At 36.9% G+C, this 16,781-nt stretch overlaps 1 protein-coding gene across 9 annotated transcripts in view; it reads right to left on the bottom strand.

Annotated features, from left to right (window-relative positions):
* Window positions 1–16,781, bottom strand: part of METTL8 (methyltransferase 8, tRNA N3-cytidine) — a 132,786-nt gene that overhangs the window by 55,119 nt on the left and 60,886 nt on the right. For all 9 annotated transcript variants that reach the window (XR_010944391.1, XR_010944392.1, XM_067741552.1 and 6 more), the window contains 7 exons: window positions 14,036–14,406; window positions 12,609–12,658; window positions 7,573–7,636; window positions 6,231–6,370; window positions 1,447–1,553; window positions 1,235–1,300; window positions 329–492 (listed from right to left, as the gene is read on the bottom strand). Coding sequence is in view for 7 of the 9 variants with exons in the window: in XM_067741552.1 (XP_067597653.1) it covers window positions 329–492; window positions 1,235–1,300; window positions 1,447–1,553; window positions 6,231–6,370; window positions 7,573–7,636; window positions 12,609–12,658; window positions 14,036–14,406 (962 nt within the window). In the remaining 2 variants the exon portion in view is untranslated. The remainder of the gene's footprint in view (window positions 1–328; window positions 493–1,234; window positions 1,301–1,446; window positions 1,554–6,230; window positions 6,371–7,572; window positions 7,637–12,608; window positions 12,659–14,035; window positions 14,407–16,781) is intronic.

The raw sequence follows: 16,781 nt of genomic DNA, 5'->3' as shown, positions 1-16,781 counted from the left end.
TTCTCAGAATCATCTGACTTATATTGGTAATTTAACTGAATGCTTATAAAACTCAAACAACAAACAAAATGGTTAAGATGTAATAAATCCAAATAAGCTTTAGCATATTACGTTTTGAAAACACAGAATACTGTGCTCTCTTCCAAATCACTTACATGTGCTTAAAATGCACAAAAGAGCCCACCCACGGTAAACAGCAGGATATACAAATTCTCTTCTTCTGTCTTTTCAAAAATGAAAGATTTACAGAAGACTTTGAATAGTGTAATCCTCTGGTTTGTACCTTAATATGATACATAGTTCAGCCATGAGAAAAGAGTGAAAATACCAATTTGGAGCTTTTTTGAGTGAAGGGTAATGGTTTCTGGAATTTTCCTTGAACCCAAACTCGGTGCATTTTCACTTTTTTTTTCCTATTAACTTGTAAGCGACGATCGACCAGATTTTGCTTCTCATTTAACCCAGCCTTGCAGAACATATCGTGGACTTCCCCTGTGAGACAAGAATGGCAGTCAAATGTATGATATGTGACTTGGGGGGAGGGGCAGTCAGGAACAATGGAACATTAATGGAATGAATAACCATCTGAATTTTCATTTATACCAAGAAACATTTTCTAGTACAAATTGGTGAAGGAAACCCATGACACCAAGTGGTTTTCTTCTATTTCACACAAACATACCAAGTATAAACAGTTGAACACAGCAGGTGTTAACAGATATACAACACTATCGGTTGCAGCTTTCAATATTTTGAAAGGTGCCCAGATCTGAGTTTTTGTTGGTTTGCAGAGACCCCAAATGGCACATTGTAAAAGTACTCACATAAGTTTGGGCAAAGTCCTTGAATGAAGGATTCATTTTAAATGCTTTTTTAAAATGAGAAATTGACAAGAGATAAGTAATTTTCTATGGACTCTTAAAATCACATTCCCTCTTTTGGCTGTGGCACGTCATCAATTTTTTCATATCTGGGCTAACAGTACCTCTGAAATGGAAACTTCGTTAGGGTATGAGGATGAAACAAGTGATTCTTTAAATTGGAAAAAGATTAAAAGGCAAAAAGGCCACTTCCAAGCTTTTACATAGAACAGTTATAATCACTAAGGTGTAAAGACATCTAATGTTTATTCAACTCTTGAAGCCTCATTTTTAGAGCTTTTAAGTTTCTCCCTGCAAATAATACCCAAGGAAAGTTTTTACAGCTAATTATTTCCTCTTATAGATAAACTTACCTTTTGTAAAGAAATATGCTCTGGTACCATCGCCTCGAACATAAAAGTTTTCAGATAAACAATGCCCTAAAAAAAAAAAAGAAGTGTGACAAGAGAAACTTAGTATTCCTTAAGAAAACCACCACCACCACTAACAACAAAATTGACATGAAATGTAAACACAGCATTCTTTAAAACACAAGAAAATAACTCCAAACTGAATATACCATTACCCCTTTTAAAACGAAGCTGAGTCTTATCGTATCTTCCATAGTCCCGAAATAACAGCATTCCCCCAGGTTTCAGTAACTTGGACAGTCGGTTTACAACGCCTTGCATCCTTTGAAAACAAAGCAAGAGACTCTGTGGAAGTCTTGTTTTATACGTCACATTTAACCTCCTTAATGATAAAATAAGCACAGCTCAATGAGGCCAAAGAAATGTAAGCCACAAATATAAGGGGAACAAAACCAAAAATATTTTGTATAGAAAGAAAAAAGGACACCAACTTGCTAAATAATCAGATTCAAAAAGCCTAGAATATCAAGAAATCACCCAAATGACCAGAGCGGTAACTTCACAGAGCTTGATGTGTAATGTCAATGCTGAACTGCAAAACCACATAGACATTCCTGATATTAACAGCAAATTAAGGTAGTTCCAAGGCAGAAAAAAATGAAGTCGTTTCATTTTCCTTGCAAGATAAAAAATATGCCAGAACTGTCCCAATCAGACATACCTAAACGGGGATCACCTTTCCTCCAAAACTAGCTGCTTTTCCTCCTGACTTCTTTATTTAGTTCAAAGGTACTAAATTCACCGAAGTGTAACACCTCAGAGAAATCTTTGACTCCTTTTATTTTTCTCTTCTTCCACTATCCTCAGCACAACCATTTGGTCATCAAATTGTATGTCTTTTTAAAAAAACTACATATTTGGGCTTCCCTGGTGGCGCACTGGTTGAGAGTCCGCCTGCCGATGCAGGGGATACGGGTTCGTGCCCCGGTCCTGGAGGATCCCACGTGCCGCGGAGCGGCTGGGCCCGTGAGCCATGGCCGCTGAGCCTGCGCGTCCGGAGCCTGTGCTCTGCAACGGGAGAGGCCCCAACAGTGAGAGGCCCGCATACAGTAAAAAAAAAAAAAAAAAAACTACATATTTGATCGTTTCTCTCTCTCGTATCCCACTGGTACTCCCTTAGTATACAAACTCCAACATCCTCAGGCTGGAAACAGAATTGCTTCTTAACAGGTGTTATTATTATCCCTGCCAATCCTTCCTGCATATTATTGATGAATTAGTATGCTTAAAATGATGGTTTTGTCAAATCATCCCTTTGCTCAAATTTTCATGATTTTATTAATCCACAGGATAAAATCTTAGTTTCTTATTTGAGCCCTTAAGATCACCTACAACTGACCTCAATCTTTCCAACATCTTTCCCACTACTTCCTAATCTGAAGCATCTTTAGCCAAACTGTTACATGCTTGGCTCTGAGCAGTCCATGCCTTTGCTCATGTGGTTTCCCCTCAAAGAATTCTCTCCTCCTTACTCTTTGCCTATTTAAATTCTATTCACACTCTAAGCCCCAGCTCAATACTGGGAAGCTCTTATTACTTTCTTTCTTTTACTGCTTATTCTACCCATCTGGTTCCCAAACATGACCCCTTGTGACTGGTTTTTTTTTTTTTTTAATTTATTTTTGGCTGTGTTGGGTCTTCGCTGCTGCGTGTGGGCTTTCTCTAGTTGTGGCAAGCAGGGGCCACTCTTTGTTGCAGTGTGCGGGCTTCTCACTGCGGTGGCTTCTCATTGTGGAGCACAGGCTCTAGGCGTGTGGGCTTCAGTAGTTGTGGCATGCAGGCTCAGTAGTTGTGGCTCACGGGCTTAGTTGCTGCGAGGCATGTGGGATCTTCCTAGACCAGGGATCGAACCCGTGTCCCCAGCATTGGCAGGCGGATTCTCGACCAATGTGCCACCAGGGAAGCCTGTGACTGCTTTTGATTTAATGTTTTTGGTTAAGTGTTCAAGGCCTTATATGTGATTATGGTACAGAGATGACAAAGATTTCAGATCTCATATCAAGCCAAGTGACTGACATTGGCTGCCGACGGAGCTCTACTGCAAAGGACTCTTAAGACTCACAGGGAATGACAATCTACAAAATCAATTATCAATGTCTGCCCTGGGCAGAGAATGGTAAATGGCAGCCTGTGTACTAAGTCCTTGCTGTCTCTGCTTTATCCAAGCTTCTTAAAGCTTCTGAGCATACCTTATTTTAAAAATTAGGGGTTTTGATCAGATAATCTGTAAATTCCTTCCAATTAAAACACTGTTCAGGGACTTCCCTGGTGGCACAGTGGTTAAGAATCCGCCTGCCAATGCAGGGGACACAGGTTCGAGCCCTGGTCTGGGAAGATCCCACATGCCGCGGAGCAACTAAGCCCATGCGCCAAAACTACTGAGCCTGTGTGCCACAACTACTGAAGCCCGTGCCTTAGAACCTGTGCTCCGAAACAAGAGAAGCCACCACAACGAGAAGCCCACGCACCGCGACGAAGAGTAGACCCTGCTCCCCGCAACTAGACAAAGCCGGCATGCAGCAATGAAGACCCAATGCAGCCAAAAATTTTTAAAAATTAAAAAAAAATAAAAATTTAAAACACTGTTAAGTGGAATAACGGGGTGAAACAGTATGTCAGGTTATGAAAGAAATAAGTAGTAAGAAAATGAAAGTAACTATGAAAACAAGAGAGAAATGATAGAAAAAGGTGCCATGATTAGAAAAAAAGCTCTTTAAAAAACCTGGAACCTAAGTACATGAAAGAGAAAAAGAATAGTATTTTTCCTTGTTTATTTTATTACAGGTTATTTTCACACTGTGCTTATATCCTTAGAATTTGACAATTAAAGAAAACCATATCTAAACCTTAAAATATTCACTTTCCGGATAAATGTTTTACGTACAGAGAAAAAAAATCTCTTTCTGCAATTATTAGCAAAACAAGCATGAAACGAAAACACAAAAAAACAAACAGCCAAATAGTTCAAAATGTAGCCTCCTTCTGCAAATCCTCTCCTTCCAACTATCCTTTAAAGTCTGCGTTGCAGGTGAAGGCAAGAGGTGGGGAGTTGCTTCTCTTATCAGCCCATCTTGGGTCATAATGCAATTCCAGAGCCAGTTCCTGAGAAATGCAGGTGGGAGTGGCCTGCAGGTGAGATGGACAAGAATGGGGGAAAGCCCCTTTTCTTTTTTCATCTGACTTGGGCCAACTCTGCTATCCTCACCTATCGCTGGATGGAGGGAGAGGAGAAGGAAAAAAAGAGATTAAAAAAAAAAGAGTGTTTATTGACTATTCGATGCTTAGATCTTTAGAAAACATATTATACTTTTATTTCAGTAACAGGAAGGACAGCTACCTATTTTTTTTGTAGCCTTCTATGGTTTACTCCCATTTAAGCTGGGACCCCAAGACTCAAGGTCTAGCTGAACTTCCAAGCTGGCAATAAGCCATTTTTCTAGAATCTTCCTGGGGCTGAATCTACTACCACAGTGCTAGATGACCCTAAAGATACTGCCTTACTTTTCACTTACTATTACCCAACTTCTACTCATTCACCTCATTGTTAGATCATTTCCATGTAGGTAAGAAAGTAGCTACTGACATGATACATCTGAACTTATTTTATAATAAATAAATAGAATGAATATATGTACTATAAAAACAATCTTTCCAAGATATCTGCTTCCCCTTCTCTTTAACATTCAATTCAACTCACGACAAAAATACATTATCTAAACTAATTGAAGTAGACTTTTTGAGGTCTCATTTTGAATTTAAACATTTCCTGTTATAGGTGTCAGAAAATCTTGTTCACTATCCACCTACTCTATCCTTTTTACTATTCATCCTTTTAACTGTGAAACAAAATACATAGGTGACATCCTTCTACCAGTACCTGAATAATGCCAACAGTATAAACAGATTAGCAGAAAGAAATAGGTTATAGAAACTGGGAGGAAGTAACTTCGTGGAACTTGATATATCTCACCAGGTGCAATTATATATTTCATTCGTTATTTGGAAATCTAATTTGCTTTTCCACAAGTAATCAAAGTGCACATCTCTGAATGAGAAGTGAAAGGACTGTAAAGGGTCCTAGTGACCTTATAATAGCAAAGAAGGAAGGACACAATACTCGATTTCTTTGGGAAAGAGTCACACTCACCAAACAAAAAGCGGTTGATGCCAAGTCCGTATCTATTACCAGAAGATCACGAAAACCCAATTTTAAGAAACATTATGAAGGCACAACCCCTGACACTTACCACATGTGTCTTAATACATACAAGGTGGCAAAATTTTAAGAAAAGTGATCATTTTAATTGCTGGTAATATCTCTTTGTGCTTCCTCTTTAGAGAAAAGCTGTATTTATTATTTCAAAACCTATGTGAACAAAAATATTTAAGTCATGAATATTTAAATGATGGCACTAGGCCAATCTTAGATTATAAAGGTCCGAGGTTAATCTGGCAAATTTTGATAACCCCTAATTCCCTAGTGGGCTTCTTTAAAACAAATATTTTAAAGCCCATCGATAGACCAGTGTGAAGCCAAACAGATTTACAGCCCACCTCTTCATGAACATTCAGCAAGATGCTAAATCAAAGATGTTTGTTTCTGATCACCAATGTACAATTTCCCTCTCGGGAGTCTATTAGGCTGTTCTGAATTTGTAATTTCCTTGAAGCTCTGTCACTTTTAATAGGTATGTGTCTTGCCAGAAGATGCTTACTTCATTCTGACAGTGACAGAAAGCTCACTAAAGAAGTAGTGTCACCAGTTTCTTTCTGAAAGTCTGAAGAAAGGAAAAACTACATTTAAAAGGCTGCATATTATACATAATGTAGTTCATTAAATAATAAATTCAAGAATTGTCATTTTTGCTTTGATAGTTTTGAAAGCCACTCCTGATAAAGGGGCTGTACACATTTGCTCTGCCCTTTAGTCTTCATTTACCTGTCAGGATGAATGGAAGAGAGCACAAAGACGAGGAGAATGACATCCAGGATCCCATCTGGAAAAGGGTAGGGTAGGCCATCGTCACACACGTCATGAACAAAGGCACAGCACTGGGCTGCTCTGTATGACGCGTGCGACTGTCATGATAAAGGAATGAAAAGACAAAAACAGTTGTTAGCAGACTTCTAGTATTTTTCTCAAATTAAAAATGTCAATTTAACTTCTCTCAAGTGCCTTTCTTCTATAAATTTGATTTTTGGATTAGGTATTCTGTTAGGTTATTTCAAGCTGTCATTAAAAATTAAGTCTAGCACTTGGACTTGATAACAAATATTCTTTTGCAATCCCTCCTTTCTTGAAAAGTGGAGTAGGGCAGTCTTTCTGAGTCAGTAGGCAGTGTTGCTGGAAGCCCACCCTGTGTTACTTCAGAGGCACTGAGATGGTCCTCGGTTCTCTCTCTCACTGCTTATTCCATGCCTCCTTTGGCATTAATATATAAATATCCTATAGTACATAATCAACATTAGGTAATGGTGATGGCTGTACAACTCTAAATATACTAAAAATCACAGGTTTGTATACTTTAAAATGGTGAAATTTATGAAATTTATGTGAACTATACCTCAATAAAGATGCTATTTTAAAAAAGCACATCCACACACAATTTGCCTATAAAAACAACGCTAGAAGGATATATAGCAAAATACTAACAGTGATTCACTCTAGGACTCTAAAAAAGCATATTATAGGTAAATTTTATCTTCCCCTTTAGGCTTTTCAGTATTTTAGAAAATGTCTACAATGAAAAACTATTAACTCTTATTACCAGAAATTATGTTCCATGTGTTTACTATACATTTTTGTTAGAATTTCCATTCCTTTTCCATTTCCTAAAATTACCTCTTTTTGCTATGATAATGCTTACTAGCATTTGGGAATTGGTCAAATAAGGCCCGGTTCCCACCACTGTTTTCCTTACAGTTGAGACATTTTAGATTTGTAATATATGCCTTTTCAGACCTTTTTTTTTTTTTCAAAATTTTTAATTTAATGAGTGCCTACTATGTGCCAAACTGTGTGTAAAGCTCTAGGGACATAAATATAAATACCACCTTGTAGGAACCACTCTCTTGAACTCTATATTAAATCCCAAACAACTTCTATTGTTTTAGGGTAACATCTTAGGCATCAGTTGATGATATGATTTGCAAAACTGTAAAAGCTCAGTTAAAAATGGTCACAGATTACATCTGATGCAGTTACATTAAAAAAAAATCACTTCAACAGCAAAAAATTAGATTTTTAATATAGCTCTCTTTAAAGAAAATATAAGGCATACCTTTACCAGCTCCACAGCTCCAGAAGCAAAATCACAACAATAAAGAAAGAACTCTGGAGCATTCCTATGAAAATGAAAGAAATATTTAAATCTAGAGCCCAGATATGCTGAAGCTACAGAAGAAAGGAAAGTGTAGGTTTGAATTTGTTAGTATTCCTTTAACAGAATTTTGGATGACACTTGGCTTGTTGTTTCTTCTTTTTAGACACTGTTCTCTGCAGTGGTGTGTGGATGCCTTCATGTTGTTTCTGAACCAACATTACCTCAAACACTTATCAATTACAGGGTGACTTTCAAATTCCTGCCCTGATTTTAAGGCCCTCCATTATGTGGGCCTACTTGCTCTATATCCCATCATACTCTCCCAAGGGAAACCTCCAAAGCCATCCATCAGCATTGCTCAATCTTCCTCCTACCCCTCACAGGCACTCTTTCTTGTCTGCCTCCAGCCAGCGTGGCCTGTAACTCCTCTTAGCTTAGCCAAGTTCTATCCTCTCCAAGGACCCTCAACCCCCAGTTGCATTTACGTGCTGTTAAATATAATATTAATATGTTTATATTAACAGCATGTAAATACAACTTCTAAAAATAATAAAACACTAATATATTCTTATCGTTTCAAGTGATTGTCAAACTTTTCTTTCCTCTGCCGTTGCGGAGCACAGGCTCCGGACGCGCAGGCTCAGCGGCCATGGCTCACGGCCCCAGCCGCTCCGCGGCATGTGGGATCTTCCCAGACCGGGGCACGAACCCGTGTCTCCTGCATCGGCAGGCAGACTCTCAACCACTGCGCCACCAGGGAAGCCCGATTTTCAAACTTTTATTGAGCCTTATACATGGACCAAGCATTAGAATACAAAGTAGTAAATGAAACTGTCTAATAAAACTGTCTAGTAAGAGTATGGGATTTGGGAGCCAATTACACCTGTGTTTAAATCCTGGATTTGCCAGTTATTAACACTGAATTTGACTTAACTTCTCCGAGACTCAGTTGCTTTACCTACAATACGTAAATAAAGTAAGCAAATTCAGGGGTTTTTTTTTGGGGGGGTGATGTTTACCCATATGAAAATCCTGACTAATTTTAATTGGCCTCCACTGAACTTAGACAAGTTCTATTTGGTCTTTACCTGAAATTCAGTAACAATGGCTGAGCCATGGTTACTAATGGGCAGGCACATACAGCTGTCCCTTGAACAATACAGGTTTGAACTTCGCAGGTCCACTTACACATGGATATTTTTCAATAGTAAATACTAAGTGCTATATGGTCCGTGGTTGATGGAATCTGCGGATACAGAAGGAACCACAAATACGAAGGGTCGACTGTAAATTATTCGTGGACTAACCCCCCACATTGTTCAAGGGTCAACTGTACTTTGAATTTTGTGGGTCAGTACCCCTTGTATGCTATTAGCAAAGGATCCTTGCATCATCTTGCTTAGTAGTGTGTCTGAATCACAGAAAGAGATCAGTATGTCCTAAACAGTAATTATAGGTATGGTCCTGGCTCTTGTGGATTTTATAGCCTAGTTGGGGACATATACAATTTCTATAGAAGTGTGCATAAGGCAGGCACCCTCAGGTGAAAGTCTTAAGAATTTTGAAGGAGGGGGATGGCATTACTAAGTGGGAAGAAGGGGAAAGGGTTTAGAAGTGGGAGTCACATGCTAGGGATGAGAAGCAGAGTGGATCCTGAGAGCCCAGTGTGTGACAGGATATATGGGCTTTGAAGCACATAATTAGAACTTCCAATTTGATTCAGGAGGCATTTTAAGCAAGGAGGACTTCTAAATAAACACGGAATATAAGCACAAATATGCATTTAGCAAAATCTCACCCAGGCTTGCATTACTCTCAAATGCTACTCATTGATGAATACTACATTCATGTATAATATTCATATATAGTATAGTATTCATATATAGTGCCATTCTGTGGCACTAGGGGTTTGTATTCAAATTAAGATCTGTCCAAATAAATTAATGTATCATGAATAGGATATGGTTATGAAAAGTTAACCAGTACTGAATCAAAGTTAAAACTTGTGCTGCTTATATTTTCTCATCCATCCCATATAAAAATTGTGCTTTATTGCAGCATATATACCCTTATTGTTTCCTATGAAATCCATATATTTGTGACTTGTAATTGTTGGTTGGTCACACATGTTTGAAATGTCTCAAAAAACACTCAGATACATATAGTACTATGTGGTATGATGGCTAAGGGCAAGGGCTCTGAAACAAGACTGCCAAGGGTTGAATCCTGGCTCTACCACTTAGTTGGGTGACCATGGAAGAGCCATCTAATCTCTCTGTAATTGGTTTCTTCATCTTTATTTTTTAAAATTAATTCTTTTATATTGGAGTATAGTTGATTAACAATGTTGTGTTAGTTTCAGGTGTACAGCAAGGTGATTCAGTTACACATATACATGTATCTATTCTTTTTCAAATTCTTTTCCCATTTAGGTTATTACAGAATATTGAGCAGAGTTCCTTGTGCTATACAGTAGGTCCTTGTTAGTTATCTATTTTAAATATAGTAGTAGTGTGTATATGTCAATCCCAAACTCCTAAGAGATAAATATGGCATCTAAGTTGGCTGTAAGGATTGAATGGACTCATATATGTAGAGTTTCTAGAAAGGTGCCTGACTCAAGAGTAAGCACCTAATAAATGTTAGTCATTCTTATTATTGTTGCTATCATCATCACCATCATCATTATCATCATTGTTATCATCATTAAAGGAAGATCTGCCTCTGCCTTCCAGGAACTTAAAAACTTAAGAAGTTAACATGGTTCTATAAATACTTCCATATAGCTCAAAATGCTTCTCTGGACACTGGCACATCTAGCTTTTATGAAAGGTATGCAGTCTATCTTTGGGTAGTAGTTACTAAACACTCACAAGATACAGAACAGTCTAGTAAGCTAAAGGAAGGCCTGTGCCATTTGCCATGTGTCCTACCAGACGGCAGCTTGACCTCTGAAACTGAATTCCCACTGCATCAGCAACCCAAGTTGGTCTTGTGATCACCCAATGACTTTCCAGAGCTTTTCAGTAAAATCGGCTGACTGCCTTGGCCCTTCTCCCAGCAAACAGGTGTAAATATCACCACTACCACCACACCAAGCACTCTCTTGGCAAGGGGTTTAAGAATTAAATGATCCTTGGAGAATGATATGACCTCTCAATTCCAGAGGTCTAATTATGGTAAAATATTCTAAAAATGTAAAACATTAATCTTATACTCTCCAAAAGTAATAAAACACAATTTCTGTGGTGGGAAAAAAAAAGTCTAATCCTCCCTTTGGAAGGCTAATCACTGGTTGCCTTTTAAAGATGAATTAATTATCTCAGGTTATTGAGCTACAGTGATTTCTAAAATATGAATATGAGGCAAAAAAAAAAACCAAAAAGACATATCCACAAAGAAAGAGTCAGGGGGTGAGAGGCAAGAGCTTGCAATTATTAGTTGGAGGGAGAAGTAGAAGAGGGAAAAATACAACTAACAAGTGGGGAGCCAGAGGTATTAATCAGTCAGTGTGTACCAAGCTCTATCTATATTGTATTGTTAGGCTACCTGAAAAATCAGATTAGAGTAAAATATGCTCTTTACCTCAAGGAATATATGAATAGTAGTTGAAGAAATAAGACATAGAGAAACGATATGCTAAATAATAACTTGAGGTAAGTCATAAAGTAACACACAATCAACTGCCAGTGTAGTAGATTTATGTGTATTACAAGTTCAGAGATCACGGGGGTGAAGGAATCTGGCTACGTGGTATAAAAGTACAGGAAATTTTGGCCCAGAAATTGGAAAAGGGAAAACAAAGAAAATAAGTCCCGAAAGAGGAAGACCATTCAGAACTGCAAATTGGCCAGCACCACTTCTGGCTGGACACTTTAACTGGTAATTTGACGATATTAGGGAATTACTTAATTTTTATTATGTTAGGTTTATAATAGTAATGAAGTATGTCCTGCTTTTTGGAGATCCATCATAAGTACTTAAAGTGTCATGATGTTGGCCTTATGTTAATAACTGTTGAAACAAGGTGGTGGGTGTATGAGAATACACTGTATTACTCAGTTTTTCTGAACGCTTTTACATTTTCACAATGGAAAGTTAAAAAAAAAAGACTTTCTTAAATTTAAAAATAGGCATAGTGAAAAGACTGAAAGGAATTATAACAAAAATTCTGTCAGCAGCTATGCTAATGGTGGTGGGAATAATGGGTGATTCCCCCCAACCCATTTTCCTCTAATGGGAACGTTCTACAAATGTGCTTATGTTGATTTTATAATGGAAAAATAATGGGAAAGCTATCATGTAAACTTAAAAAAAAATAGGGACTTGACAGACCAGCCATAGGTAAAAGGTGTTAAAGTTTTGTAAGGTGTATCTTCTTCATCACCTACTAAAACACATAGGTGAGGTGGTGAACGGGAAGGGCAACTCAGGAGAACATCTTTGCTCCTATCCCCTACTTCTGCCTTTTTGAATCTTAGGGTTAGGTGCTATAACTCCAAACAATTTCAAGTCTAGATACAGTCATTTGAGAAGGTTTTATACCGGGTGTGGCTCCAGAAGTGATGACAAAAAAATGAGTTTAAAGCTTACACTTTATTTTGTGTAAGCTTTAAACTCTATTCTCTATGTGTAAAATGACACCTAAATAACCTGGAGGGGTAAATAAATCTCTAAAGTTCAGCAATTCCCAGCTTAGCAGAAGGATCCAACCTCTTACTCTCTTCTTATTCCCTCATCCACATAAACACAAGCTTAAAAAATTACTTCAACTCATGGTGGACAACCCATGCCTGTGAAACATTATTTTCAGAGTAATTCTCAGTTCACATGAAATTAGACACTCAGCCAAGACACTTCTTTTGAAATTTCCTTTAGTCATTGTTTATACAGGAACAAGAACACTACTGGCATATACATGACAACTTTTTCCCAGAATTTCTCAACCTCCCATATGTATGTAGAATTTTGTAGGAGAAAACTCTAAAACTCACTGCAAAGTGTTCAGAATTGGAAAAACACTATTCCCAGCACCGCAGCCAACCTAAAATCAAAGAATAAACAAATATTATGAAAATAAAGTTAAATTTTCCTCACCAATGTCAGATTTTTTTATTAAAAAAAAAACTAAAAGAAATTTACTGGATCTCTGGGTATAGGAGAGTTTTCTAAACTCAAAAGCAATGAAGTAAATCACAAGAATAATATGCACTGAGAAATCTGACTTATGGACACATCTAAAATTTTTACATACCAAAACCCAAAATAAACCGAATTAAAAGGTGACAAACATACTGTGAAAAAAACATTTGCATTAAATATGATAAAGGGCAGAGCTCATTTTTTAAAAAGCATCTGATAAATAAAGGAAATAAACAGAACACAAAAGAAGTACAAATGACTTCTAAACGTTTAAAGAACTATATGACCTATTTAACAATCAAAGGAATGCAAATTAAAATAAGGTAAAATTTTTGTCTAACAAAGCAGAAAGCACTAAAATAAGAATATTCCAATCAGTAAGGGTGTGATGAAACAGACCTACACTGCAGTGAATTGGTATTAGTACAACTTCTTAGAAAGCAATTTGGCAATATATTTTAACAGTACTAAAATTTTTAAATAAATTATGAACTAGTAAATTGAACCCAAATAATAAAAGAAAATGCAGAAAAGTCTATACCCAAAGATGTTTGCTGTTGAAAACCTGAAAACAATTTAAATGCCCAGTCAAGTGAAAACAGGTAAGTAGAATCATAGTATTCCACATAGTAAAGTATTTTGCAGCCATGAAAATGTTTATAGAGAATTTTTAAAGATAGGGAAAACTGTTTATGTTATAATGTTCAATACAAACAAAGCAAAACCCCAAAATGCAGGTAGAGTATAGCTCAACTATACAAAACAGTATAAACGAAAGGAGAAAAAAGTCAGTTAAATGTTAATAGTGGTTAAATTAAATCCCTTGTTTATGGGACTGTAGATTATTTTATTCTTTCTCTTTAGCAAATTCTCTGTAAGCAGTATATATTATCTTTACAATCAGAAGGAAAAGGTTTATTTTTTAAAACAGAAAATCAAGGTCTACACCAGATTATAGCAAATTACATACTTCACTTTTTTCTATTTCACCTAAAAGTGGGTAATAACAGAAAGATAGAAATTAAGGCCAAAACTTTATTGGTATTTAAAACTTCCTTCAAGTTAGAAATTAAAGTAGACAAATTAAAAAAAATTTAAATCACAAACTTAAAACCTGACTAATTAAAGATATGAGTCCCTTAAATAATTTTTATGCACAAAAGTATATGAACACTTATTTAATAGTTAGATTTGATCATTTCCCCCCTAAAAAATCTGGATCGTTATTAAAGTAATATGGAATGTACATTGAAAAATTTTTGCCCCTGCAGTACCATACCTCTAGGATTCTGAAAGTGGCGTTGCTACCAGGAAACAATTCAGTCTTCAGAGGTCCTTTTCTGTGTTCTTTGGAGTCTAGGTTGGAAAAATCAGATCCTGCTTTGTTTTGACCATCTGATGAGCCAGAACTTTCTCTATCATGATTTTTTTCTTCAGGCATAGTAGGGCAGTGCATTCTTGAGAAACAGTTTGCAGCATGAACTTTTACATGATTCCATGATAATTCTTTTACCTTCTCTTCAGTTTTTTGACCAACTGGAAGAATTTCAGGAAATTCCCTCAACAGCCAATTACGATCTTTGAAAAACTTATCCTTATGTATCTTATAAAATGTGTCCCAATATTTACTAGCTTCACTCTCATACTTCACTAAAATAAAGAGAAGAAAAAGGATTTATTTTACTATGAATTATATTTATCATTAGTTACTATTTTAATAACTAAATATATTTAATAATTAAATACTGTTAAATACATTACATATACTATTCACTTATAACAATTATATTTACTATTGAATAACTTTAATATTATAATAATTTTTATTTATCTGATTTTTTTTTTTAACTTTTTTTTTTTTTTTTTTTTGCGGTACGCGGGCCTCTCACTGCTGTGGCCTCTCCCGTTGAGGAGCACAGACTCCAGACGTGCAGGCTCAGCGGCCATGGCTCACGGGCCCAGCCGCTCCGTGGCATGTGGGATCCTCCCGGACCGGGGCACGAACCCGTGTCCCCTGCATCGGCAGGCGGACTCTCAACCACTAAGCCACGAGGGAAGCCCTTTTTTTTTTTTTTTAACATCTTTATTGGAGTATAATTGCTTTACAATGGTGTGTTAGTTTCTGCTATAAGGGAAGCCCTTTTTTAACCTTTTAAAGGTTAAAACTACAGAGTATTAATCCTCACAAAATGTGTCAATGTGTGGGTTATTTTGGCTTACCCTGGTAAGTCTGCTTCTGTCTCAATAATTTAGCCAATAAATTTTTGTGAGGAATATAATCATTGCATACTGCTTTCTACAGTCTAATCTTGAAATCTTAATGATCACATTTTTACCAATAACCTGTAAGGCTCTTTATTATCTTAGAGAAATGATACCTCATTTTTTATGTCTCTGTAAATGCAGCTTCAACACGACAAATGTCTGTGCAAACTGGTAATCAAACAGGAAATTGTGGAATAATAAATGACATAATCTTAGGGCTAGAACGGTCCATTGCAATAATCTACTCCAACCCCCTTGTTTCACATTTGAAGAAAGGACACACAGAGAAATGAACCCACTTGTATGGGTCCTGGAGCCCGGTCACAGCAGAAGCAGGACCGTATGATCTGACTCCTGGGGTCTAGGGGCCATCCCGTAACTCCATTCTTCACCCACCTCCAGAGGCACCTCTTCTTATTGACATCTCCTAATTTGAAGCCTTAAAGAGAATTTCTGATACAATTTAAAAAGAGATACGCATTTTGTGATGTCATCCCTTCGATTACCCTGGGTCTCAGCATCAGGGTTAGGTCAACAGTCTCAGACCTTCAGGCAATTCTTAGCTTTCTGCCTCTTTCTATCTGCAGCTTAAATTAGTATAATCATTAATTCACTCACTTTCTCAATCACTCACTCAAGAAACATTTCTTGGATACTATTACATACCAGACCTAATCCCTGGGTTAGGAACTACTTTCGCCCAGTGTAGACACGTGACATTTCTAAAGTGCCTTCAAAAAATTAAAAAAACCTTCCATTAATATAGAATAATTTTCAAGACTTAATGTTAGGTGAGAAAGCAAAATGTAGAACAATAAGTATAGGATGCAACTATTTATTAGAAACAAAAGAAGAAAAAAATACATGTGTGTACATACACAGAAAAACAGTCATGTATGTATATACACATATTTACTGCTATATGGGCAGAATACTTCTGGAAGGATAATCACATAATTAGTAGTACTGGTTGCCTCTAAAGAGTGGAACTGAGTGGCTGGGGACCAGGGTTTGAGGAAGAATTCTCATTTGAATTTTGATCCATGTGAAATTATAATCTATTCCAAAAATAAACTAAAACTAAAAACAACAGACTCATTTCTTTGAGAATTTTAAAGAAGCCCTTACCCTCAGAACAAGCAGTTGCCTGTAGTCAGGTTTGTCTCTGTTACAGAACCCTGTCCTGAAGCCCTTATATTTTTCTTTTCTTTCCACTTTTATCTTTATGGCCTTGTACCATGGATCCCCACCCATCTGGCCACAAGACTTCCTTCCCATCAGGGCTGAATTGTATCTGGCAGCAGGACTGCTAGAAAGACAGAAACTCCCATCTGTATTTAAGGTCTGAGAAATGAAAGTAGATCTCTGTAACAAAAGAATTATGTGATGTTGAAGTCCAAAACATGCTCTCATCTGCACTAATGGGAGGAAGCCTATTTATCACTAATCTAAAAATGCTGTATATCTTTAAAATAGTTCTATCTCTACTTTTAGAAATTGGAGTGTACCTGATATACTGTGTAAGAAAACAAAACAACATTCCGAAAATCAGACTCAGGAGGAATTAGGAAACCGTCAAATTTCCCCAGGGTCTTCTCACACCTTCTCTTCTTCCTTTTACCTTAAGAACTCTCTTTGTAACTCACTCTATGCTGGTAAAAGATTTTTCTGCTTAATAAAAGGTGACCCACCTAAGAAGACCTATATTTAGTCAAATCTCTAGCATTTGAGTTTCCAATACCAAGTTACTTGTGAAGTGA

This window comes from Pseudorca crassidens, chromosome 6 (assembly GCF_039906515.1).
Source record: "Pseudorca crassidens isolate mPseCra1 chromosome 6, mPseCra1.hap1, whole genome shotgun sequence".
In the NCBI taxonomy this organism is placed as follows: Eukaryota; Metazoa; Chordata; class Mammalia; order Artiodactyla; family Delphinidae; genus Pseudorca; species Pseudorca crassidens.
The sequence above is the reverse complement of the archived record's forward strand: the minus strand, read 5'-3'. Positions and strand labels throughout refer to the sequence as shown.